General features: G+C 41.5%; 4 protein-coding genes across 4 annotated transcripts; 2 read left to right on the top strand and 2 right to left on the bottom strand.

Moving 5' to 3' along the window:
• The first annotated feature begins 104 nt into the window (after window positions 1-104).
• Window positions 105-2,580, top strand: LOC135336816 (uncharacterized). Its single transcript, XM_064532685.1, has 7 exons — window positions 105-692; window positions 825-905; window positions 1,055-1,363; window positions 1,471-1,530; window positions 1,649-1,758; window positions 1,902-1,966; window positions 2,218-2,580. Exons 1-7 carry the CDS (start codon window positions 644-646, stop codon window positions 2,360-2,362), a joined length of 819 nt encoding a protein of 272 aa, XP_064388755.1. The 5' UTR covers window positions 105-643; the 3' UTR covers window positions 2,363-2,580.
• A 198-nt stretch (window positions 2,581-2,778) lies between these two features.
• Window positions 2,779-6,109, bottom strand: LOC135336819 (small ribosomal subunit protein mS37-like). The gene is made up of 3 exons (XM_064532688.1): window positions 5,934-6,109; window positions 4,364-4,479; window positions 2,779-3,016 (listed from the first exon to the last, which is right to left on the bottom strand). Exons 1-3 carry the CDS (start codon window positions 6,034-6,036, stop codon window positions 2,921-2,923), a joined length of 315 nt encoding a protein of 104 aa, XP_064388758.1. The 5' UTR covers window positions 6,037-6,109; the 3' UTR covers window positions 2,779-2,920.
• A 32-nt stretch (window positions 6,110-6,141) lies between these two features.
• LOC135336817 (UBX domain-containing protein 8-like) lies at window positions 6,142-10,390 on the top strand. Its single transcript, XM_064532686.1, has 4 exons — window positions 6,142-6,518; window positions 8,193-8,269; window positions 8,581-8,847; window positions 10,160-10,390. The coding sequence occupies exons 1-4, from the start codon at window positions 6,287-6,289 to the stop codon at window positions 10,313-10,315; spliced, it is 732 nt and encodes a 243-aa protein (XP_064388756.1). The 5' UTR covers window positions 6,142-6,286; the 3' UTR covers window positions 10,316-10,390.
• Window positions 10,391-11,152: 762 nt separating this feature from the next.
• On the bottom strand, window positions 11,153-24,537 carry LOC135336813 (regulator of nonsense transcripts 1-like). The gene is made up of 22 exons (XM_064532682.1): window positions 24,379-24,537; window positions 22,366-22,535; window positions 21,110-21,323; window positions 20,566-20,772; window positions 20,080-20,292; window positions 19,723-19,895; window positions 19,068-19,166; window positions 18,545-18,776; window positions 18,208-18,369; window positions 17,133-17,297; window positions 16,809-16,929; window positions 16,406-16,501; window positions 16,052-16,161; window positions 15,801-15,911; window positions 14,956-15,114; window positions 14,560-14,716; window positions 14,203-14,388; window positions 13,434-13,565; window positions 13,023-13,137; window positions 12,660-12,802; window positions 12,002-12,160; window positions 11,153-11,488 (listed from the first exon to the last, which is right to left on the bottom strand). The coding sequence occupies exons 2-22, from the start codon at window positions 22,532-22,534 to the stop codon at window positions 11,363-11,365; spliced, it is 3,249 nt and encodes a 1,082-aa protein (XP_064388752.1). The 5' UTR covers window position 22,535; window positions 24,379-24,537; the 3' UTR covers window positions 11,153-11,362.
• Between the last annotated feature and the right edge of the window lie 1,374 nt (window positions 24,538-25,911).

The raw sequence follows: 25,911 nt of genomic DNA on the forward strand, positions 1-25,911 counted from the left end.
CTTTACCTATCCCATTATCATGCATGTGATGCTGGTGTTAAATTAATAGGCTATAATTATAGGCCTCCAAATATTTATTTATTTCCCGTGCAAAATTAAATTAAATAGTAGACGTTTGTTCTTTAGTCAAAAATTCCTAGACTGTATTGGACCCAGCGCATACACTCTGTATGCAAACAAGGAAAGCAACTTAAGCCACAAAAATTTAAAATTTTCCGGTTTTAGATTTCTATACTGTATACAGCTGATAAACACGGTATTGTGTAATACACGCATACATAATTACTTTGTAACCTGTGTATCAAAGTAATATGATAGATAGCATCTCTTAAATTCTATATTCAGTTGAGTGTAAACCCTACCCCTCTGCGAAATCCAGGAATGGGAAGAATTGCTGTGATCTTAAATCAAGTTATGACAGATTATTCGTTTTACTGCATGCCAACGTCTGTACACACTAATTTATTTGTTAACAACACATGATTGGCATATCATGTGTCTCCTGGGGAGAGGAATCAAATAACTGTTGTGGTCACAGCTTTGCTATAAATTTAGCCAGAATGCCAGTAATAGTCACTCGATTCAAGATCTTCATTCATCTCAAGGCAAAAAGTATACCAATATACATCCACTCGTTGCAAGTATGAAGAGAACTCATTCTTCGCATATCATCGCTGCTGTATTATTTGCAAGTACGTTTGACATGCAGTGTAATAAAATTATAGATTGCAGTCATTGCATGGATGCATGCCTAGCTTCTATTATTCAACAACTAACTATAGGATATACTTTGAACAGTCTATTCACTCTATTTTCTTACATAGCTATCTCCAGCGTATATGTTGAGACGAAGTTCTGTGAAGTAGCGTGCACTAGAGTTTCGGAATTGAAAAACGTTGGCTTTGGTGAGTTCCAATTTCTTGTTTTGCATTATTGTGTGTTGCATTATTGACAAGCTGTTGCTCATGGTTTGTAGTAATGATTTTGTCTCTATGTGGTTGCCATTATTGATATAGTTTTTGACATTAATGTTGGTTTTGAATACTGTTTGCAGACAATTCCAAGGTACCGATGTTTATAGACAAAGGAAAATGTCAATCGAACTATACAGTAGAAGAAGGCTGTGAGATACCTCCTGCACAAGATTGCGACCGTGTATGCCAACCTCGTGCACTCGAGATACAGCGATACCACAACAGAGACGGACCACAGATAGAAATAGCAATCAAATCTTGCTACAGACCAAACCATAGTTGTCTCAATAAGTGTGAGCTGAAACGGTCCTTTGTGCACTTGTTCTCTGGATCAAAATATCACCAGCGAGTTGATGTGGGGAGATGTGTTGGACCTTGTCAGGAGACAGGTTAGTAATTAATTGCTTGTACGTATGCCATAATAGCTAGCTATAATGACTGTGTCACTCGAAACTGTGCAGAGTGACATCCCATTATATCAATTTTTCCACTGCAGATCCTCGGATACAGTGTGTATCAACAAGAAATGTCACTGAAGCATTTGAAGGACCAAATGGTACGTATGTTTACTGGTGTACAGTCTGTCATCATGTTTAAATCTTAACTTGTACAATCTCTTACCAAGATAGTGAACGAATGCGCGACATGCATAATAACAATTATCATTCTTGCAGGCTTTGTAACACTAGACATTGTCAAAGAGTGTTCTTGTGGCAACACTAACTGCTATCGAAGCGACTACTTTGAGTCATACACGACAAACAACGCAAGTAATCCAGAAAAGGTTTGTTTAGATGCTAGAGAAATGAAAACACCCTGCCATGCAATATCAGCCATGCACTTTGTCTTCTGTCAGACCTGCATGTTTCGTTGGTGATTAAAACTTTTTTGTGAATTAAACATCATAATTATAATTCACACGTACAGGTGTTGAATGTGGGACGATGTGTTGGATCTTGTCCTGGAATTACTTTGCCGGCCCAATGCTTTCCGTGAGTTTGCATACCATAATAGTCTTTTGTTCAAACAGTTACCACCTCTACCTAGCCTCGATTTCAGGCCCCCTGAGAAACTTTTTTCCCTTCCCTGCGGCCTGGAATTGAGGCTTGTGTCTTGGCTATTAGGTTTTATACCATGCATGCATTTACGTGCATGTGAGAATGTTTTTATGGGCAGTCAATTTCCTTTGCAATATGTTTTTTCACCAGAGACATGTGTAAATAACTCGTTTCTATTCATGCAGGGACCCTGACAATTGTGTCTGGGAACTTCAGCCAAGACCATCCCACTGTGTGTCTACTAGTAGTACAAAGGAGGTGTTTACTGATGCGAAGGGTATACAAATAAAAGTTCCTCTTATCAAAACTTGCGGCTGTGGTTCAGGATAGACCGTATAGCAATGGCATATATAAACCCAATTCTATTATTATATCACTCACTCATCTCCTATATATATCATAAATATTTTCATCATCGGCAAGAGAGGTCATCAAATTATCTGCTCATTGACGATTCCCGAACAAGAGAGAGAATTTCTCTTGCACATTTCATAATAATTGTTTGTACATGATTGTGATACTGTTATTGAAACGATTAACGCTACATCTAAGTGTGTTTGTTATAAGCTGCATGACCAGCACTGAATGGCGAGAGGCATTAGCACAGCACAGCTTGCACCACTCGTTGAAACAATCAACGCTACGTCTTATAAGTGTGTTTGTTATAAGCTGCATGACCAGCACAAGCATGCAGTTGCATGGTAACATACATTTTGAATAAGACCCCAGACTACAGTATAATTAAGTGAGTGTGGCTTGATAATTAATTATAGCTACAATTTACAGGTATGCATGTAGAATAAACAATAAGCGCATGCAGCCATTTTGGCTGTTTTCAAGGTGAAGTAGATGAAGTATTATTATGATTATAGTATTATGCAGCCAGTTCTACTGAGCCCATACGAAATGCCTCAGTTGTTTGTTCACTTCTTCAGTTGGCCACCTATACCCAGTAGTCACTCTGGACTCGGCTGGCTCTTGGCCCTACAGGAAGGGGGAAGGGTGGTACGTGGTAGGAACAAGTGATGATGCGTATGATGCGTGTACATGTGAATTAAGGTTAATATAGTATCACTTGTAACTAGGGAGGCCACCATGCAGCATGCAGTCGCCAGGGTTAGAAGATTAGGGTACCATTTAGCCCATGAACTCCCCCACTGGCTATATAATGAAAGCACCGCAGGTGCTGATGCCTCTGGAGATGCCAAAGTTACAAAGCTGCTTTTATACACATGATGAACATTTTTGCATAATAATTATATAGATCTATGATTTTTGCAATAGCTAGCTGCATGCACACTCAAAGAGTGGGTACTGATTGACCATGATTGTTGTGAAACGATCGATGCCAAAAGTTCAAGTCTAAAATTAATGGCAGAACTCAGAGCTAGAGCCTTGCAGCTCTTTTCTCACTCTTGCAGCTACCAATAGCTAGCGTTCTAGTGCAGAGCTAACTACTAAGTAGAGTAGCAACACTCGGTAAACAAGTTTGGCTACGTGCTCTTCTGAAAAGGCTGCAATGCATAATGGCATTCCAAGTAAGCAAAACTAGGCAAAACTCGAGAACGAAGCGCAAATCCACGAATTAAAATCCAAGTAAACATAACTAAAAGCCTATAGAAACTCTACTTGCACTTGATTCATCCTTGAGCAGCTGTAGCAGTCTACACAGACACAGACACACAAACACACTACCGTATACCTCGCTTGCGCATGCGCACCGAGGCATAATTATATGCTTATGCAAATGATTGACCATATAAGGAGGCCTGCTATTCAGAAATAATTATTATCTTTGCATGAGGTCATAATTTATAGATTATTTATTATACGCACGAATCTTTCATACTTCACATGCAGCATAATTTACACATCACGTCATGTGTAAGCCTGAGGAAGGAGCCCAGATCCCCACACTATATATATATATATATATATGTACCCAGGAACGGATCTGATGCAGAAGGAAAGGAAAGGAAAAACACGCACCCTTTTGCGTAATTTCCGGTTGCACGTGAGTGATTTTGGTGTGGTTTGCAGTAAAACGTCTATTTTCTACTGCTCATAGTCTGCACTGCAGTGCTAGTCATTGTTAGTCAAGCTTTTAAAAGACAAAACTGTATTAGGTCTACAGCTACTCATCAAGTCTAGGAGTACTTCAGTCTTCAACCAGATAACTGATTAAATTCTCCAAAGTCAGGGGGGTGCTTGAGGACCCTCTGCTATATCTTCTAGATCCGCCCCTGATGAACTATAGTAAGCTTGGGTTTTCATCACCGGTGCCTAAGAGTACATGGCAGCTTTAAACCAAAAAACTATGGGTTGACTCACTGCTTTCTCCACACACTCCAAAAACCTCTTGATCTCACTAGTGCAGGACACATCGTCAAATGTATTGACCTTCCAACAGCTCATCACTGCAGTCATCTCGGACATGCACGTGGGACCTGCAAGCACGGGGAGAGGAGAACTGATGAGTTGCAACAATAATTGAGCGAACCAAGTTCAGTAATAGGTAATCTGCATGGTTACAATGAATTAATGGTTCTGTATTTTTAGTTATTAGATTAGATGATACAACATCTAGACCTAGTGAATCGATGCGCCAGCAACTGATTCCAGGTAACTGATGCATGCACCCAGCAAACCAGTGATTTCAGGTAATCGGTGCTCCTCCAGTCATGGGCCTCATGGCAGATTAGTCTAGTCACATGACAAAGTTATTGCAAGACAAGCCACGGCCATGTGGCAGTTGCACGGTTCTACCCTACAACAATGTCCTTCACAGAAGACCAAGCAAAAACGCTGCAGGAAGGGATTTCTGTGTAAGTAGTAGTTAGTTAAGTATCATGTCAACACGTACCTGACCACCTTGGCAATGGGTCACGTGACTGCAAAGCTGCAAGCATTGCGACATCACTAGCCACTGCCGGTGCAGGTGTGCATCGATTTACAGGATCACAGTACTGTACTGGTAATCAATTGCAGGCCCATCCATTTCCTAGAATCACTGATTGCTGAATCAATTTCCTGGAATCACTGATTGCTAGTACATGATTTCCTAGAATTACTGATTGCTAGTATATGATTTCCTGGAATCACTGATTGCTGAAAGTCTGGTCCTTGATACTGATACTCTATTTTTGACCCAGGTGGCGTTCCATATTCATTGACTATAGCTATCAGTATAATTATGGGTCAGACAATTGTTCAGTAGTGCGATGGAAGTCGAAGATGCAGGATGATGCATGGTCTTGATGTCTCAAACAAGCTTTTTTATAAGCGCCAGAAAAAATAAATTACAGTAACGGTAGGCGCTTCTTTTAGGGCCTCAATGATGCTGATGCTGACGTGGCCGGGGCGATGTAATTAGATCAATTACAGATTACGGTACTCAAGACCAATCAATTAGTGATGTCGTAAGTGTCATTATTATTTTATTGGCCAGACAGAAGTGACCTCTGCATGGAATTGTAATTATAAAAATGTCACCGAGATCTGGGTACTAGCAAAAGTGCCTTGTGTCAACAGAAAATAATTATAAGCACCGTAAGACCTCGATTTAAAGCGACACTTTTTAATAAGTACGAAGCCAGAGGTCGTTTCTTTTGGAGGTTGAAAAATTATATTAAAGTCCTGGTGTCGCATATTTAGAGGGTCGCATCTAATTGGAGGTAACTTTACAGAGTCTACTTGCCTCGATTTCAGGCCGCTTAAAAACACTGATTTTCCAGTGGCTACAATCGAGGCTAGGGAGTGGCTACATTTAGAACACGACATTAAAAAAAATGTCAACGCAGCTGTCGCTACTTTTAGAGGTCAAAAAATTGCGGCCTGGGTGTCGCATATTTGGAGGGTCGCCTTAAATCGAGGTCTTACGGTACGGTATGCTGCAACTCACTTGATGAAGACTTTCTTGACATTCTGACACTGCTCTTCAATTTCATGGCTCGCATCATGCCATGAAAACGCCTCTTACAGAGAGACACACTTCCTCGCACCATCCTAGATCTTCAGAAATAATTATGCTATATAGCAGCATGTAAGAGACTTTTAGTAAAATCGGTATGGGTCGTGCTTGCACAAGCCATACGACGATACGTACCTTGTACACGTACACACTCAGCTACCAAAATTTGTCACCAACCATTCTGCTACCATTGTCCAGAGCCATTTATATTGGTACATACATGGTACACATGGTAGACAGCTGTGTAGCTGTATCCTTAACTCCTTTACGTTAGACCAGAGATCATGTCTCCAAAAAGACGGAGTGAGACCATATGTGACTCAACCCTGTTGACCATGGCTGTGGTTGTTCCTGTAGCTGTTTCCCTGTTTCTGTATCGCCGGGAACCGAAGAAACTCTTCCAGATACTGTTTGGTGTGTTTGTATCCTTTATGGTTTTTGTCATGCTCAAACACCTTTGGAAGATTGTGTATTCTCGTTGGAAGAGCAAAGCCAAAGAGGAGGATGTCAATCCAGGTTTGTCGCACTATTAATAAATGGCCTGCCCGCACCGTATTAATCAGTACCACTGCAAGAGAATTTTTATTTTTCTCCTAAGTAAATTCTAGCTACATGTACGTATAATGTTTTAATATTGCTGACGCTTAGCGCTTAGGTAAATAAATTATAGCGCGGCCTTTAATCGAGGTTGTATATACAATTGATCTATGATAGCCTCATGGAAACAGCTACTAGTACTCTACGTTCTATTGCTAAGCACCAAACTAGAATTATTGCTTTTTCTCGTTCTATTTGTGTGCCTGGAAAATCATAATAAATTTTTGAGACTATAGTTAGAATAAAGATGGTAGTACAGCACTACTTACTATTAATGTTTAATAATTATGTATAATCACGTGAAACCAAGAGTACATGAATGTACTCTTGGTGAAACATAAAGCCCTAGTTGCTGTCGTTATTCAATTACAATAGAACAATTATAGTATGGCGTTTCACATAATTATAGTATATAATAATTACCCGAGGCGCGCGTGGGTGGTCACGGGTATAGTAATCTGTTGGTTTGTTTGTTTGTTTGTTTGTCACGAGTATATCTACTCACCTGGATGCCATAGCGCTGCGTTTGCAGCATAGATAGCCTTCACACAACAATATTTTGCTTTAAATAGTGGCAGATTTCGATGTTAAAGCTTCAAAAGCTAAGAAAAGCTTGAACTTGCACGTGGCAGCTAGCAAACTGCACGCGGCCTTTATTCGAGGCACCCTACGTATTTACAACTGAGTTGATCTCGTTACAAGAACAATGGAAAAGGGTCACTACAATAGAATTGTGACTGGTTTGTTGTCCCTGGCCCTGTTAGCTGACTCTGGGATCCATGCAGGAGTCATACTTCTCTGAGACTCCAGGCTTCTTTGTTGTGATCCTAGTCCACAGTGCATATTATCTATGTGCCACTGAAACCCTGTTCTCAAATGTTTCAGCATGCCTCCAGTCTGGTTTAGTTTTATTGTTCCTGAGTTTCTGTGCTAGGACAGTTAAGTCATACATGATAACATCACTACATGCACTGTATATTATATCATTCTTCTCGTTTCTTTGTAATCATGTCACCAGCCGAGGGTTTGCACTTTAGTGCTCTAGTTATAGTAGCCGTTCCACGATTGAGACTACATGTATAATGGATTGATTTTACACAGTACGTGTAGCCTCGATTTCAGGCTGTGTTTTTTATATAATTGTATAAACCTAAGCGCCAGCAAAAAATAATGCCATAAATTACTTGGCCCTCAATTTGGAGTACAATCTCGAATTGGTGCTTCTATAATTTAGGGTAGCGCTGTAATTATTGAAATTTTATTCTTCATACCATACTTGTTCAAATTAATTATGTGCCATTTCGCCCATAAAAATTATAGCACCATTATTTATCAGTTTTGCGTACAGTGGTCTTGCATGCAAACATACATGTAAGTACGATAATTATGTATTTTAGTAGAAAACATGTCAGTCCTAGGAAATAGCATTAGCAGGCTATAGGGAGTTACAAGTAACTCTGCTTTGCTGACGTTAGGAAGTAGGATAATGTCACAACGACGAAACCACAAATAGTTTGGACATGCTCCATTTGCAGTATTTTCGGACACCCCAGTATATAATTATTATTGGCGCTCCTCACCTATTGTGCTCAGGTGTCGTCCATTCACCGTCTTATGACCAGGCGAGGAAAGAAGCAGTGAGCAAGGCTCAGGAGAAACAAGACGAGAGGGTATGGACACAGTTTTGCATGCATTTAGAAACTGTACTGCATTCTCTAAGGACACAGCTACTTTGTCCACTATACTGTAATTATAACACGTTGTCAAAGTTACAAGGGTGTAATAAAAGTCCTCCGTGTTATATTACACGGTCGCGTAGCCTTGAGGCATGATTTGGTAAGGGGTCATCGTGATACTGTAAAACACATAATTAAAAGCATGAGAGTCCTCGTGTAATTCACATGCAGTGTACTCAATTGACAGACTGGTCTATAATTTATATTCGCTGCACACTATTTTGTATGCAACCACATGCATGCAGGCTGATGATTATGAGCGTCAGATTGCAGGTCCAAGAAGAGAACAGAAACTTAGGGAATTGGACGACAAAATGAAATCAATTCGTGGACTAAAAGATGAGGGTACACCTCTCGGAGGATCGACCAGGTCCTCACGATTACTGCAGCAGTCACATGATAGTCAAGATGAGAGTGACGAGGAAGATGAGAGTGGGGGGTGGGTGACCATTAACCTCAGACTGCCTGATGGGTCTGCAAAGAGAAAGTTCAGAACAAGTCAGAAAGTCAAGGTGAGAATGTACGTACAATACTTCTTGTTTTGTGAATCGATCTGTTAGGGTTCATTTTAATATGAAAGCACTGTGGGTGCTGATGCCTCGGTGGATGTATCAAAGCTGTGTATACATAACATAAAACTAACTATTGTATCATAATTATTGTTCTTACGGTAATTTTGCTGCATGCAGGCTATAAATCTGTAAACACAGGGAAACTCAGGAAATGATTTGATGCTAAAAAGGTTGCCAAAAGTATGGTTACTGTATCAGTAGAGCTTGTATATAGCTCTCTTCTCACTCTTGCAGCTACTAGTGCAGAGTTAACTGTGTGTACTAAGTAGAGTACAGTAGCAACACTCCATGGACAAAGCTTGTTTTGCTATATTATACGCACGCACTCCTGAAAAAGCTGTAATGGCATTCCAAAACTAGGCATACATAACTCAATAATGAAGCATTAATTTAACAGTCACAACATCAAGCTAGCAATCCGTGCCATACCAAATGGCCGGTATATCAAGGTACCCGTACTTTAGAGAGCGAAATAACGAGAGTCTACTGATGTACCTTGCTTGCGCATGCGCACCGAGGCATAATCATAATTCATACCTCTAAAATGCCTCACAATTAAAGCATAAGGATTGGAAATGGTAGCAGATCACGTCCTCAACGGTACATGCATAGACTTGATGCTTGTAGTTTGATCTCAATCCGTGTTTCGCTTTTTAATTGTGTGGCTGGTAGCGTTTAACTCAGTTATAAGAGACGACTATTCAGGCATGCAGGTATTGTTTACAGATAGTATTTACCAGTGCCTCTCGTGCTTGCATTAGGGCTGCATGCCCCAAAAATTTGCCTATTAGAATTTCTCAATTTTTCTTCCTATTATTCCCAGATATATTATTCTCATTGAAAAGACAACATGAACATAAACCTGAATTGCCGCCATATAAAACTAAACAACTGACATATGTTTACTGCACTTACATGATATTATTGACCTCTATGACCTTTTCAACCTCTAATTTTTTTAGCCTCACCTAATATTCTCAAAATTATGTAGAATAATTGGGACAGCCCTAGCTTGCATGCATGCATGGATATTGCCATTAGCTCAGCTAGTAGACTAGTGCAAGTTACTTTTGTGCATAAATAATGTACGTACAAGAGAAAAGGATTGGAAACAAGGCTACCTCGAGGTGCAGTCCGTGTTTTCCCCGCGGTTTAATCGAGGCTGTGTTAAAAGTATAAAATTACATGAAATCAAGATGCAGCTGCAAGAGGCATTGCCATTGGGGTGCATTATTGATTTTTTCTTGTATAGTCCCTGTACAGCTGGCTGGCTGGTCTCGGCTACTCTCACGAGGACTACCAGCTCACCATCCTTCTGCCTCGGTGCCCCCTCACTGACAGAGGGAAAACTTTGACCCAAGTCGGACTTGTCTCTGATACTACACTAGCTGTAGATGAACGAGACTAATTGTTTTTCTATTGCAAATTCTTCTATTAAACTTTTATTGTTACAGTATCAGAATTATCGTTGTAATAATACTCATCAACTGCAACGTACACGTACCGCATAATTATAATGTACAATAGTTATAAACCTCGCAACATACGTAAAAAGGGTAGGGTATTGTAAACCGTTGCATTAATGGCTTTTGGCCTTTTTGGCTGATGAAGAAGATTGAAATAACAGTTTTCTATATCTACATGTATGTGCAATACATGCGTACATAAGTGTAAAGGTTTATGGCGGGGCTGTTTCTGCACGCTTATTTAAATTTTATGAGTATATACACAGCTGGGACTAGGCCCTGATAAAAGTTTTTCATCATTCTTGAAAATGTGCATGCCTATTTATTCTCATAAAAAATCCAAAAATGTGATAGACAAAAGTGAGACGTAGACATAAACCAGCACACTGACACAAAACATTATTATATCAGTGTTAACTGATCCATAATATTCACATTCAGCCGTTTATAATGTAATGTTCTTTACCAAAAATAAACATTGTAAGTTGCCTAATTATTCCGAGCATAATTTATCAGGGCTTGGTCTGAAGCTTATTACTGTATCTGTCCCTCTGGAAGTACATGCACATGTATGAACAAACAAAACTCTTCATATTCAGCGTACGTCCAGACTTGTAATTAATTGCACCAGCGCATACTAGTCAACATTAATTTTTATTCTTGTGACTGAGGTTTCAATTCTTTACTACATAAACATTGTAACTAGAGGCTGTCCGTGCATAATCACCTGAGGTTCAGAGGAAGAGTTGAGGAATATAACCTTTGACGCTACAACGTAATTATCATTATGACCATAATTTTGTCAACATCAATTGAGCACATCCAACCACTAACTAGGACTGGTACCATAATTGCAAAAAAATAATATGTATACCTACAGTAGCTCTACGTATAGTTTCTCATGTTCTGCATGGTAACCAACCAATATCCATTCACATCCGACTAAAATGTCATAATGACAGAAGTGTCCCTTATAAGCGCGTTGCCACTCAGTAGAGCTGATAGACAGGATGGTTATAGTCCATGATGGGGGCACGCTTCTTGGCTCCGCCCACCTCACCGTGCACTGAGTCCTGGGAGAGGGTCGCATCCTGAGAGTTGAACTCAAGGAAATCCTGTGCATGTGGAAGAAAGGGCTTTTAATGAGAGTACACGTTTCACACAGTGCAAACACAATATTGAAGGAAAGGATGCATGTACAGTATAATACATGTACATGTACAATGCAGGTACACCAACGCAACAAAATACAAGAATATACTATACTTGGCATGTTGAAGAGAGGATGCATACAGCATGTATACCGTAATGTGCATGGGTGATAAACCAAAGCTGAGAGGCGTTGGAAGCAGCCCCAAATTTACAATCATTTCAAAAGCAAATTTGCAATGGCACAATTCAAGTCGTACCACAATGTCACCAGTGCATTACCAGTGCATTCATGTTGCACATGCCTGGTATGATGTATTCTGAAACTGATGTACATCAGGGAAGTATAAATCATGCCTCTAAACAAGTCGACAAGTACCCAGACTACAAGCATAAGCATAATTATTACATGTATATATATATTCAAATCATGCCTCTAATCAAGTCGACAAGTACCCAGACTGCAAGCATAAGCGCACCTGTGACAGGTCTTGAGAGAGTGGCTGTGAGGGCTGAGTCATGGAGAGGGGGTTCTGGGTGAGTGGTTGGGAAGCAGGGGCAGCTGTGTTATCTTGACTGGCCTGACTGTTGAGCAAGTTCTGAGCAAACGATGCCTTGCCACTTGGTCCAGCGGGGGGCTGTGTGTGTGGATGTGCGTTAAACTACCATACAGGAGGAGAAATTCATGATGCATACTGTGCAACGTTTGTAGTTACATGTAGGCCAGAAACAGTGACTGGCTATAATTATGGCGAGGGATACATGTACATGAAAGTTCAACATCATACAGCATGCCAAATATTGTGAAACAGAATTCTTTTTTTGTTTTGACAGTGGGATACTGTATCAGAGTGAATGGGCCAAAGGCGGAGAGACTACTATAAGGCGGGTGTTACATACAATGTCATGTACAGTAACTATATGTAACAGTGCTTCACATTGTTTGTTTTAATATGGACACAACGTCTATAATTAAAACAAACAATGTGAAGTACATGTACATGTAGTTGCAGGACAGGCATCGTTGACCAAAGTTCTATGAGTGATAACACTGAATACCAATTGAATGCTCATTTTCTGTAAACCTACATTGTATATTGTACGTACATGTACAGTAGTACAAGACAAAAGACTCACCATGGGGTAGTGCTGTGGGGGAGGCACAGGCATAGTGAACATGGAGGGAGGGACGTACATGCTGTGTGCAGCCATTGCAGCGTTGGGGTCTCCTCCAATGTAGCCAAGCGGGTCGTGGGTCTGGTAGTAGTCATCAAAAGAGACTACAGGAAGTTAAACAGTGAATTAGTTTACCATTAAACACACACGCACAGCACGCAGAAAGACAGCATCACGGTCTACATGTACATGTACATGTACATGTACATGTACAGTACATTACATTCAAGTGTACATGCACATCTACACACAGTGACACTGTACATGTACATTAGGTACAGCTACATGTGTACATGTTCAACGTATACATGTACATGTACTCACATCTTGGCTCATGAGGGAAGGTGGTCCTACCGTCGTAGCGCCCACCACCCCCTGGATTGGTAGGAGGGAACGAGTCTCTAGCACTGTACATGGCGTGAGACATGAAGTGGGCTCCCTGTATGTGCGTGCGAGTGTGTGCACTTTTAATACAGAGTATATATTATACATGTACTGGTACGTCGGTTTAGATAGAAAATAAGTATAACACGCAATGCCTTGGAGATACATGTACTATAATAGTGGGTGGACTTTCAAATGGCTATACATGTACATGTACAAGATAATGTTCAGTAGGGAATACAACATACTAACATAGTACTTAGCCACATTCGATCTAGTGTGCTCGTGATAACAGTAGCAGCCAATTTGTAAGGCACATACAATGACAATAATACTCAACACTATAAGTACCGGGTTCCTCTTGTTGTAAAGCTTGAGCGGCTTTGTTACATGCATCTCGTTCTTCCTGAGGTTGTTGAGTGGCCCTTCCACTAGCACACCCATGTCCTGGTGGTCCTTGATCAGACGATTCCACAGAGGGTGCTGCACGGGGGAGGTAGATACATGTACATGTTAGTATAATAAGCTTACGTTAGTCCACTGTAACACACATGTACATGTAAAATGTTTCTTGACTAGACTCATCACCACGCCGATTTTCTCTAACGGAATGCTACAAGTACATGTACATGCTGAGAAGTACGCTTTGGCCGTGCATAGAATTTGCTATTTTTTGGTGACTATAGTAAAGCTAAATGTATACGCTTAATCCGTAAGAGTTGCCGTACTCCCCCACCCAAATTTTCGTGGCATAATTTAGCTCCATGTACTGTACATGTACATGTACATGTACATGCAGTTCTTGCAAAGTAGCTGTCTTGTGCAAGCTTAGACAATGTACCGTATAGTTGGGGCACGAAATTTTTGAGGTTTTCGAGGATTGACTCTGAAACACAAAAATTCTTGGTTTACATCCGGTATTGAAACCTCTCTACCGTAGGGGTGTGGTCATTTGAACCTCTATCCTCGAAAATAAAATCCTCTTACATGTAGTTTGGGCAATCCGCGAAAATTTAGTGCCTCGAAAATAACCCGCTATTACATGTACATGTACATGTACTGATATACTTTCTGTACATGCTATATAGCTGTCATTGATTCCAAGACACCATTTCCCCACCTTGCTCAAGACCTTGGCATTACCGATCACTACCAGTCCAAACTTGGCTCTGGTAAGGGCGACGTTGAGGCGACGGGCATCATTCAGAAACCCGATGCCTTGGTGTTCGTTAGCCCTGACACAGGACAGCAAAATTAGGTCTTTCTCTCTGCCCTGAAATGCATCCACACTGGCCACTTCTATCTCCTATAATGGATGTGACAGACAGACAGACATTAACTTTTTACCACTGCGAAAATCTATAAATCATGCATGTACCTGTACACGCACATGTACACAAAACATCCGAACAGAGATAAAAAAGGAATTACAAACAATGTGCATGTACAGCAGATAAAGTTCGACTTCTCACTGTACCTGGTAGAGCCTCTGAGACATTGAGCCGTGGTACTGCATGTGCTGGACCACATGCGCCCTCTGCCCCTCATAGGGGGTAATGATTCCAATCTGATCTGGCTTTATCCCATTCTTCATCAGCTTAGTTACCAGCTTCTCTATACCCTCGGCCTCAGTCCTACAATGTACAGCCAAAAATTGAACTTGGCTTAAAGGTGTACATGTAACTTAAGAGACTTTACTGTACAATACAATTTGTGAAACCAAGCAAAGAAGAGCTTACAACAGTCGCTATAAAAGGAAGCTTGAGCACTTAACTTGTTAGCCATTATTGGCGTAACCTTGCTTGGATTTGTATTGTATACACGTAGGTTAACACTGTTTACAGTCTACCACACTGCGTAAGTTCACACAGACCTGTTAAGATAAGATGTCCCACTGCTAGAGATCTCCTCTTGTCCAGAGTGACACCAGAAGAACACGGGCTTGTCTGCAGTCGGCCACAATGACTCCAGACCCTTCATCTTACGCTCTGCCTCTGACACTGCGTTCTGGAGCGTCCCATCATAGAACACACTGCATGGGGGGAGGGACACATCATGAGCTAATGCAAGTTTAGCGTATCCTTCAATCGTCCTTATCAGTAGCACTTATTCAAAATCAACTTGGAGAAGCTGACAGTGTAATCGACTGTACAAATCACAAATTATTGCTGATGATCTAGTTCCTCTGATAGCCATAATTGTGCATCTCAATCACAGAGAAGGCATAAAGCATAAGAGAGGGTAATCAAAATCAACTTGGAGAAGCTGACAGTGTAATCGACTGTACAAATCACAAATTATTGCTGATGATCTAGTTCCTCTGATCGCCATAATTGTGCATCTCAATCACAGAGAAGGCATAAAGCATAAGAGAGGGTAAATCACAACAAGTAACTTGACAAAATACGGTATACATGTACATGTAGCTACAGTTTGTACATGTGGCTATAATTTAGCACTATTCTTTTTGCATAATTATAAACGAAACGGTTATCGAGTTGTACAAAACATACGAAACTGTATAATACGTACGATTACCAAAATTCTTGGTAAGCATGCACAAACAGGCCTTTTTCTCCTTTCTTTGTGGCCTGGAATCGAGGCTAGGGTTTAATGTACATGTACCAAAGGAACCCTTTACAGATACGTACAATGTACATGTAGTAGCATATGTACACATAATAATTATGTAATTGGATCAAAACGAGAATGTTTTACCTAGACGGAAATTCCGAGAGGGCTGGATGCATGCGGTACTGAACGACCAATCGAATTGGAGTCACTCCGAGACACACGAGTCGCTCAAACAGACTTTGAGATAATCCAGCACTGAAAAAATAATTGTTGATGTACGTGTACAGATCGAGCTACATGTACATGTATTATCAATAGTGCATGCACCAGGACTGTGAGCCTGTACATGTACATGTATATAACGTACTACACTGCAATTGTGCTGCATGACTAACTTGGCTGCTTTCTTGCACATGATGACAGGTCCGAGCTGACAGTGATCTCCCACCAGGATCACCTGCTTGGCTCCAAGCACGATAGGCACCATGCACTCAGGCTCAGTAGCCTATAGGGCGACACAGGTCAGTATGACAAACACGTTTATTTGATATTGTGCTGAAAATGTGATGAAGTTTTATGCCTTCCTGGCTAATCTGTCTCATTACTTGAAATGCATGCATGGTTTAACATAATTGAAGCTAGCCAGCACATTCATGTTATGAGTACTACGTATCGGTTGTACCATAAGCCAAATCTCAAGCAAGGGCTCAAGTTAACTATGAGCCCATTCCCAACTCAAGCACACTTACCTGTGTGGACTCATCAATGAGTACAATGCTGAACCTAAACTTTGCCAGTCTGGGATCACCAGCTCCCACACAAGTCGAGCATATCACATCAGCATTCTGTAAGAGTGGTGGTAGATAAATTAGGGTGATATTATAATTATTGTACAAATTATGTTGAGCATGTGGACACGTCATACACAAACCAGTATACAAAGTGTACATTCTAGTACCAATACTACTGTGTAAGCTTCATAATACAACATGTATATACATGTGCAGATGCTATAGTCCATCCATGCTACAGTACAAGAATGCAAACAAAAGCCTGCACATGAAGTACACACACGTACTACTGCTACTGTACATGTACATGTACAGAACAAGCAGCTGAAGTACATGTGCATGTACATTTAGACGAACCCACCTGCAGCAACTCTCTCTCACACTGCCTCTTGAGGGTGCGGTATCTCTTCTCATCAGAGGCACTCAACTCCCCCTGGTCGTCTTTGAGTTGTTGTAGTTTACGCAGCTCGGCACTACTAGGGCTGGGGGAATTACAGGAATACACTGACATGTACATGTACGCACACAATACAACAGCGAGGGTAAGGTACGTATACATGTAGGTTCAAACATTCAAAGATCAGTGAGCTTTACAACAAGTGCAAATATCATCAATCCATTATTAGGTACTCTCAGATACGGCAGTGGATACCAATCATAGCAAATACCAAACACTAGTACTCACCCTTTGAAAGCCCTGACTTGGTTGTGCAGTGCGAGGAACGAGACGGGAGAGTCAATGGCCTCTCTTGATTTGGCACACACCCTTACCACTTTCAACCCTGTGCGGTGAATCTTCTCAGTCAGCTGATCTACTGCTATGTTGCTTGGGGCACACACTAGCACTTGGCTGTATGGGGAGGGCAACAGTGATACTTAGTAGACCAAAATGCATGTACTGTACACTGTAGAACGAAAGAATTACGTCGGTGGATGTGTCAAAGCCACATAACAGAGCAACAAGCTATTGCTAATACACACAGATGTCATGATGAACAATTATATTATTTTTGCATTAATTTTGCTGCATGCAGCTAATCTGTAATTACAGGGAAACTCGAAGGGTGGGAAATGATCGACCATGATTGATGCTAAAAAAGATGACAAAAAGTACAAAGTCTAAAATAATGGCTACTACATCAGTAGAGCCTTTGCAGCTACCAACAGCTATAGCGTTCTAGTACATACATGTAGAGTAAGCAACACTCCATATACAAGTTTTGCTACGCACTCTTCTGAAAAGGCTGCAATGGCATTCCAAGCAAGCAAAACTAGAGAACGAAGCATTGATTTGCAAATCCACAAATTGAAATCCAAGAAAAGGTTACTAGAAGCCTATAGAAACGCTTACTTGCACTTCATGATCCTTGAGCAGCTGTAGCAGTCTACACACACACACACACTACGCTACACCTCGCTTGCGCGTGCACACCACACACTACGATACACCTCGATTGCGCGTGCACACCGAGACATAAATGTAATACATTTATGTCTCGGTGTGCACGCACAAGCGAGGTGTAGCGTAGTGTGTGTGTGTGTGTGTAGACTGCTACAGCTGCTCAAGGTCATGAAGTGCAAGTAAGCGTTTATTGCTAACATGTAGCAGGCCAGAAAGCAGCACTGACCCAATTTATTATTAAGTGTACGCTATAAAATGAACACATAACCGCAATTACTAATCATCTGATAACCTTACAAAAATTGAAATACATGACTTTGTAAGTTTGCCACACTACATGTACATGAACTTCACTAACGCTGGGGTGTAGATTTTTGCAAGATGATATACAATGGAGGCGGAGGTGACAGTCTTGCCAGTGCCAGGGGGTCCCTGAATTAGTCCCAATGGACGTTGTAACACCATCTTGATGGCATGCATCTGGGAGCTATTCAACTTGGGCAGGTTGGGGGCTGACAGACTGTGATAGGGAAGGGAGGGAGCAGTGTATTACAGCGAATGACACGATACTATTACTCATTTAGATTACTCGTAGATTGTCAGATAAATTGTTACATTTGTAGTCTCGTATTCGCTGCCAGTGGTTGTCAAATCTTGTCAGATATTGTTGCTAGCATTAGTGTTACAGCACTTACTGTTTGGGCAGGGGAACTTTGCTATTGACCTGATCCTGCACATCGTGACCCAAGAGTTTGTGGTAGAGGTAGACCGAGACTGCATTCTCAGACACTGCAAACATCTTCATAGCGTTCTGCATACGGTCAAAAGATGTCGACTTCCACACAAAGTCAACTTTAAAGGGAATGCTCTGATCGTGGGGTACACCAACGTTGGATTTGAGTTCCAGAGCCACCTCCTCTACAAAGTCTGAACTATCAGTTAAGGGACACATTGTTGTGTACAAGACAGGTGCTTATGCAGTGCATGGAGGGGGCTGACATGAAATAAGCTCAAATGCATACAAGAGGGAGAACAAAACTAGTGTACAATGTACACGTATGACTTGTGCTTATTAGAGGACATGAAATTATGAACATACATGAAAGAGCTACATAATCGTACCTTAATTAAATCACAAAATAAGTGACTGTAGAGTGTACGTACTTACACAGCACAGCACAGCACAGGTATAAGTACATGCAAAGTATGTTAGGATACTCTGAGGGCCCTTGACCACGTGGCCCACCCCCTCCCAGGGTGCCCGAGCCTTGCCCACATAGCGCAGTCTCAGCTCATCTCCTTGCATTAGGCGAATGTCTGCATAGAAATGTGATGAAAAGGGTAAATATCACTGCCATGCACAGTTTAAAACGCGAAGCATCCACGCATGCACTACCATGAAAATTGCATCGACAGTCTAGTCAGTCACACAATTATTTACAGTAGTGGTCAATAAAAAGTTCCCGTACTGTTTCTGTAGTTTACCATCCAATTAAAACGTAGTAAAAACGCTGTGCACCGTAAACGATCCGTACTGTTTATTGCAAACGATACTGTCTCGAATACCACGGGGTTGCTATGTATAGGAACTGCCAAACAGTTTCGAGTGCAAGCACTGACTGAGCCTGCTGCAAAGGATGGCTTAAACTTACATACAAGCACTGAAGTTTGCTTCTACATGCTGTTGCTTGATACTGTTAAAATTTGGCACTAGCTACAGTACAACGTACATGCACCATGATGATCAAAACTAATAATCTCGCTGATCTTGCCTATCAGTGCAGTCAAGAGTACATTAACGTACTCCTGGTACAGTGGTGATGATGATGTGATGATGATATTAAAGCTTTTATGGTGAAACATTTGCACATACCGCTGTCCTTTCTGGGGAAGTTGAAGTAGGCCACCCTCTTCTGGTTGAGGCCTTGGTCCCAACGTACTGTGATGTTGTCAAATGTCTGACTCTCCTTGAGCTTGCGGTCATAGTCAGCCTCAAGCTTCACCAGGGGGCCAAAAATGTTCTGATACTGGTACGCATCCTGGTACCTGGGAAACGGAGTGAGGTGAATGATGCATGTACACATGTACATTGTAATACACACATTGACACATACATTGTACATAAATGTGTGTCCTTCCCTCAAAAATGTGCGTACCAAATTTGTAACTACAGGTACGCACACAAAACTCTGATAAGACATGACAACAAGTTGTACACCCATTGACTCACCTGAGAGCAACCACAGCTGGTTCCTCGTCCACCCCTGGCCTCTGCAGGTCCTCCAGGGTGGCATTGGAGTCATCCTTCCACAGCTCCTCCAACTTGTTGATCTGAGTGGCAGAGATCTGTCTGGCCCTGGTCTGCTCTTTGTCGGAGGGCACCTTCACCAACCAGCTCAGGAACATTCGTTCCTGGATCAGAGGCTGCCAGTTAGCAGGATTCCTGATGGAGTGCAAATACACTGTAGGTGAGAATGGCTAGGAACCAGTAAAGACAACCACTAACGTGTGGTGGTAAAATCTATGAATTGTCTTAACAAAGCTACACATGTACATCTACATTGTACATGAAACCTGTCACATGAAAATTGTACTGTATATGTACGTTTTAGAGTACACTTAACTAGACCAGGTACTGAAATTGTTGCCTAACAATTGGGCACTAAAAATTCCTGGTGTTCCATTTTTAAGTCTACATGTACATGTATGTCCTCACCATTCCTCCTTGAGGCTGTTCTCCCTAAGACAGGGGTTCCTACAAAGGAGAATAACAACACTCTCCTCCTTGGCAGAGATGAAGCCGAGCGTGAACACATTCCTGGTACCACAACTGTAGCACTCTAGCACTGGATCTCCCAATGGGCTGTCTTTGTGCAAGGAGACCTCTCGGCACTGGGACCGCACAAGGTGGTTGATAATGTGGCTGTGGAGGAGGGGCACTCGATAGTAAGTCTAAGACAATGTTACTTTCGGGATACAAAGCTCAGCGGATACAAATGTATAAAGAAAATGACTGGCTGTTGATACATGTACAATGTAGGTAAAAGTTAAAAACAGAAAACTTCTTCATTTACGAAGCTTTAAAGCGTTTCTCACTGTATCTTACGTAGGATCATGTCAAGAAAAAGCATACAAATGTAGTAGGTGGAGATTGACTTTTTGGAACTCGTATTCACACACAGTCTGGTACAGAGTGCAGCTACATACACTTATACATGCATGTACATGTACATAACATTGTACACTATACAGACACCCACCTCCCTGACGTATTTCCGCGTCCGTTACAGAACCACTTTCTGGTAGCCCTGCACATAACCACAGAGGATGGGTCATGTATGCCACAGTAGCGACAGGCGTGTTCTGGGAGCTCTTGTGCTTCCCCCACTCCTTCCCCCTCGTCCTCTGACACGTTGTCCTCTAAAGTGAGCCCAGAGAGAAGGGAGGCAGCCAAGTTAGTGGGTGGCTTGGGGTCTGTGTAATGTAGGTATGGAAAATGAATGATGATTCTGTGGCAGTAATTTTCGAGATTCGAAGCCAACACACGAAAACCGTGAAAATGAAAGCACCACAGGTGCTGATGCCTCGGTGGAGATGCCAAAGCTACATAACATAAAGCTACTAATAGCTTATTTTTACAATATTTTACTGCATGCAAACTCAAAGAGTGGGTAACGATCGACCATGATTGTTGTTAGAAACGATCGATGCCAAACGTTCAAGTCTATAATTAATGGCTGCCATCAGCAGAGCCTTGCAGCTCTCTTCTCACTCTTGCAGCTACCAATAGCTAGCGTTCTAGTGCAGAGCTAACTACTAAGTAGAGTAGTAACACTCGGTAAATAAGTTTGGCTACGTGCTCTTCTGAAAAGGCTGCAATGGCATTCCAAGTAAGCAAAACTAGGCATAACTCGAGAACAAAGCATTATTTTGCAAATCCACGAATTAAAATACTTGCACTTGATTCATCCTTGAGCAGCTGTAGCAGTCTACACACAGACACAGACACACAGACACACAGACACACAAACACATTACCGTATACCTCGCTTGTGCATGCGCACCGAGGCATAATTAGGGTACATGTACATTGTACAATGTAGTACATGCATGTACATGTACACTGTAAAACCCTATGAGCACACTATACAGTAGGTTTGAGAACTACAGTACTTTTCGACTAGTACCACCATGCACTCCTGACTGTACCTTCCTGACCGACCTTTTTAATCTCAAAAGAATTCTCTTTACATACATGTACCTAAGGTGCAACTAGAGCACTGAAATGCCACACCATTTACAGTTGTAAAATTATTATAACATCTCGCAACCAGCAGTTTCTTTAATTTGAAATCATACAGCATTTTAGCTTTATCAAGACCATAATTATTGCATTCGGGATACTGCAGCAGCGCCATTGGCCACACTATTACAGCACTTTAGTGACCACAATACACCGATACATCGTAAGTAAAGTGTGTGCATGTAGAAACACCACTTTTAGGGCCTTATTCACCTGGTTCAGGTTGCTGCGATGCCTGGCTCTGTGTGGCCTGCGTCTGACTGGGTAGAGTGAACTCATAGTCGTTAAAGTCAGTCAGTCCCTGAGTGTCCGCTCCATAACCCAGTCCTATGTCGTCCACAAAGGTCAGACTGGCTTGACTGTACGGCTCGGCCAGGCTCATACTGAGAGTTTAAGGCAATGAGGAATTGGTGATTGCCATCATGAACAAGAAATTATGATGTAAAATTAATGTACAACATTATTTTGTGCGATAGAGCATACACGTAAATAATCTTAGGTTTTTAACTAGCAAAATATTTTTATTAACTGACTAGTAATACGGTATACAATGTACAATGAAAGCACCATGGGTGCTGATGCATCGGTGGAAGCATTTGTACAATTGCATGCAACATTACTGTAACAGCACAGACTATAATATAATGAAAACACTGCGGGTGCTGATGCCGAGGTGGAGATGCCAAAGCTAATAGCTTATTATAATTATCATGATGAACATTTTTGCTGCATTCAAACTCAAAGAGTGGGTAATGATCGATCATGAAAACGATCGATGCCAAAGTTCAAAGCTGCATCAGTAGAGCCTTGCAGCTCTCTTCTCACTCTTGCAGCTACCAATTAATAGCTAGCGTTCTAGTGCAGAGCTAACTACTAAGTAGAGTAGCACACTCGGTGAACAAGTTTTGCTACGCACTCTTCTAAAAAGGCTGCAATGGTATTCCAAGTAAGCAAAACTAGGCATAACTCGAGAACAAAGCATTATTTTGCAAGTCCACGAATTGAAATCCAAGAAAACATGACTAGAAGCTATATAAACTCTTACTTGCACTTCATTGATCATTGAGCAGCTGTAGCAGTCTACACAGAGACAGACACACTACCATATACCTCACTTGCGCATGCGCATGCGCACCGAGGCATAATTACTATAATCTAGGAATCTGGCAGCAAATGTAACTCAAGAACAAAGCATTATTTTGACAAGAAAATGTTACTAGAAGCTCTTACTTGCACTACATTTGATCAGTAGGCTACACACGCCACACACACACTACCATATACCTTGCTTGCGCATGCGCACCGAGGCATAATTAGTAATTACAAATGTGAATTAAGTGCTACCATAATTAAAGCGCAGGTTTGGAATGAACACAATTTTCGAGGTCCTAAAGTAAGTGCCAACCGCATTGCTGCAATTATTTTTTCTGGTGATTATAGAAAAAAAGGCATGTCTGTGATGCCAAGGCAATTAATACGACACCAACATCATTGGTCAACAGCCGTAGGATATATAGCAGCATAACCTACAGTCCTTAGGGCATGTACGTATTGCAATGTGTCATACAAGATACAAGCTCTTTTATTTGTCCAGAAAGTAAGCAAACAGAATGAAGCCATTCTCGACAGTAACAAGCGGTACTACAACTACAAAGCACAGCTCTCCAACAATAATTATGAGTATGCCTTGAGAGGGGTAAATAGGCGTGGTCAGCATACTTTCTTGACGAGGAACTTGCAAAGGACGTTGAATGAACAGCGCTTGGATCAATGAAGCTCCAGTGTATATATTATATCTGAAGGAGACAATGTGTTGCCGAACTAGTTCTTTAACAAGTGCAAATCCACCGTGGATTGACTGTTGCTATGGGGGGAGGTCTTCAGATATACCACACCTACGAGGAGCATATGCACTCCATATTTGAGCTACTCTATTTCTCAGTAGGCCTATGACAGGGACAAAACAAACTTAAAACTACAATGATCATTACCAGATGTAGCTTCTCCTTGTAGGTACGGCCGTATGATACGGTGTGGTATGTCCTATATACTTATAATTATGGTGCTATACTATAAAATATCCCTGGCACTTTCAACCGCACGCTTTCATGACATATCGAAGTATGAAAGATTTATCTAGTATAGACTAGTCTAAATAGTACTAGATCTACTATAACAATAAGGTAGCCCTACCTAACCAATCATATGAACCTGTCCTTAGCTCACCTTAGCTGTAAAAGTTGTTTCTAGTCTCCTACAATGTCACAAAAGTAAGTACCCAGAGCGGTGTTGAATGAAACTGCTGAGTTAGCAACCATCACGTGTACAGCTCAGAGGATACGACACAGTCACATGACCAGCAAAAGGGATGGCCTGTGGGCTCTACGTTGTACATGAACATTCCAAGACTGAACCTTTGATCATTTATAATTATAGTCTATGGTTCTCTGGTTTTACATAGGATTGGGCAGTGGGTTTACCTGTGTTTAGCACATAATTATTTTGACTCATGAGTCATGTTCAAATTGCTCTATGCAGGGAAAGGCCGGTTGATGTCTCCAGCAAAAGGGATGGTTGTACATGAATAATTTATCATTCCAAGACTGCACCTTGGATCATTAGGTTTTACCAAAGATTATAGTCTATGGTTTTACATAGGATTGGGCAGTGGGTTTGCCTGTGTTTAGCACATAATTATTTTGACTCATGAGTCATGTTCATGCAGGGAAAGGCCGGTTGATGTCTCATGTAAGATAAGAGTTTATACAGAGCGGTCCCACCATAAAATATACATGCAGTGATTTACATTGACAGTTTAATTGCCAGTGATACCAGTGTTCATAGCCAGTAATGCCAGTGTTTGCAGTGATGCCAGTGTTTGCAGTGATGCCAGTCGGTTTCCAGTGATGCCAGTGTTCGCAGTGATGCCATGCAGTGTTCGCAGTGATACCAGTGTTTCCAGTGATTACAGTGATACCAGTGTTGCCTGTGATGCCAGTGTTTCCAGTGATGCCAGTGTTTCCAGTGATGATGCCAGTGTTTCCAGTGAAGCCAGTGTTTCCAGTGATTAGAGTGTTCACAGTGATACCATTGATGCCATATTGATGCCAGTGTTCACAGTGATGCCAGTGTTTCCAGCCTGCCTCTGGAACGGTGTCTGGATAATCGAGGTTCGACGGTATAGCCTCAAAGTGCCAATTTAATAATTTAACCATGCACCCATGAATCAGTCCGACATGCATGCCCGAATTCCTACAAGTTCAGTGCATTGATGTTATTGCGGTCGCAGGAGCATATGAGCTTCTACTGACTCACTATCATCTAACCATTATTTCTTTGTTTGTAACGTGCTAAGTGCTCTGTACATGTGCGGCTGATTACGCGTCTGGCAGTATATGGCATAATTTGTACATAGCAGGACGATACAGAATCCGCATAGTATTAAATACTCTCCATCTCCTCATGTGCTCCGGATCCTGGGTCTTCTTCTTCTTTGTAGCCTCCTTGTTATGAGAGTAGCCCAATTGGGCGAAGAAAGAAATAATTTTTGTGTAACGATGTTAGTAAGGGGGTGGAGCATCTTGCAGAAGTGCATTTCTGCGCGGTGAGAGAGTTACAATTTAATAAGAAGTGCGGTGGTGATTCATCTTCATTTTTGCATTATGCATGTTGCATTGCCAGAGGAAATATTCGGGTTAGTACGGTATCTGAATTGGGATGCATCTAGCTCAAGGCCGTCACAACCCACTAGAAGCCTGA

Source organism: Halichondria panicea, chromosome 6 (assembly GCF_963675165.1).
Source record: "Halichondria panicea chromosome 6, odHalPani1.1, whole genome shotgun sequence".
NCBI classification, from domain to species: Eukaryota; Metazoa; Porifera; class Demospongiae; order Suberitida; family Halichondriidae; genus Halichondria; species Halichondria panicea.

Excerpts from the sequence above, each read along its gene's own strand:
- LOC135336813 (XM_064532682.1), bottom strand. The coding sequence starts at position 22,534 with ATGAGCCTGGCCGAGCCGTACAGTCAAGCCAGTCTGACCTTTGTGGAC. Across the intron at positions 18,777-19,067 it reads CGTGGTCAAGGGCCCTCAGA|ACTTTGTAGAGGAGGTGGCT; the intron begins GTATCCTAACAT and ends CTGATAGTTCAG. Across the intron at positions 16,162-16,405 it reads TCATTGATGAGTCCACACAG|GCTACTGAGCCTGAGTGCAT; the intron begins GTAAGTGTGCTT and ends GTCGCCCTATAG.
- LOC135336819 (XM_064532688.1), bottom strand. The coding sequence starts at position 6,036 with ATGGTGCGAGGAAGTGTGTCTCTCTGTAAGAGGCGTTTTCATGGCATG. Across the intron at positions 4,480-5,933 it reads GTCAAGAAAGTCTTCATCAA|GTCCCACGTGCATGTCCGAG; the intron begins GTGAGTTGCAGC and ends CCGTGCTTGCAG. Across the intron at positions 3,017-4,363 it reads TGGAGTGTGTGGAGAAAGCA|GGCCAAGAGCCAGCCGAGTC; the intron begins GTGAGTCAACCC and ends CCCTTCCTGTAG.
- LOC135336816 (XM_064532685.1), top strand. The coding sequence starts at position 644 with ATGAAGAGAACTCATTCTTCGCATATCATCGCTGCTGTATTATTTGCA. Across the intron at positions 1,531-1,648 it reads AGCATTTGAAGGACCAAATG|GCTTTGTAACACTAGACATT; the intron begins GTACGTATGTTT and ends TCATTCTTGCAG. Across the intron at positions 1,967-2,217 it reads TTGCCGGCCCAATGCTTTCC|GGACCCTGACAATTGTGTCT; the intron begins GTGAGTTTGCAT and ends CTATTCATGCAG.
- LOC135336817 (XM_064532686.1), top strand. The coding sequence starts at position 6,287 with ATGTCTCCAAAAAGACGGAGTGAGACCATATGTGACTCAACCCTGTTG. Across the intron at positions 6,519-8,192 it reads AGAGGAGGATGTCAATCCAG|GTGTCGTCCATTCACCGTCT; the intron begins GTTTGTCGCACT and ends TATTGTGCTCAG. Across the intron at positions 8,848-10,159 it reads GAACAAGTCAGAAAGTCAAG|TCCCTGTACAGCTGGCTGGC; the intron begins GTGAGAATGTAC and ends TTTCTTGTATAG.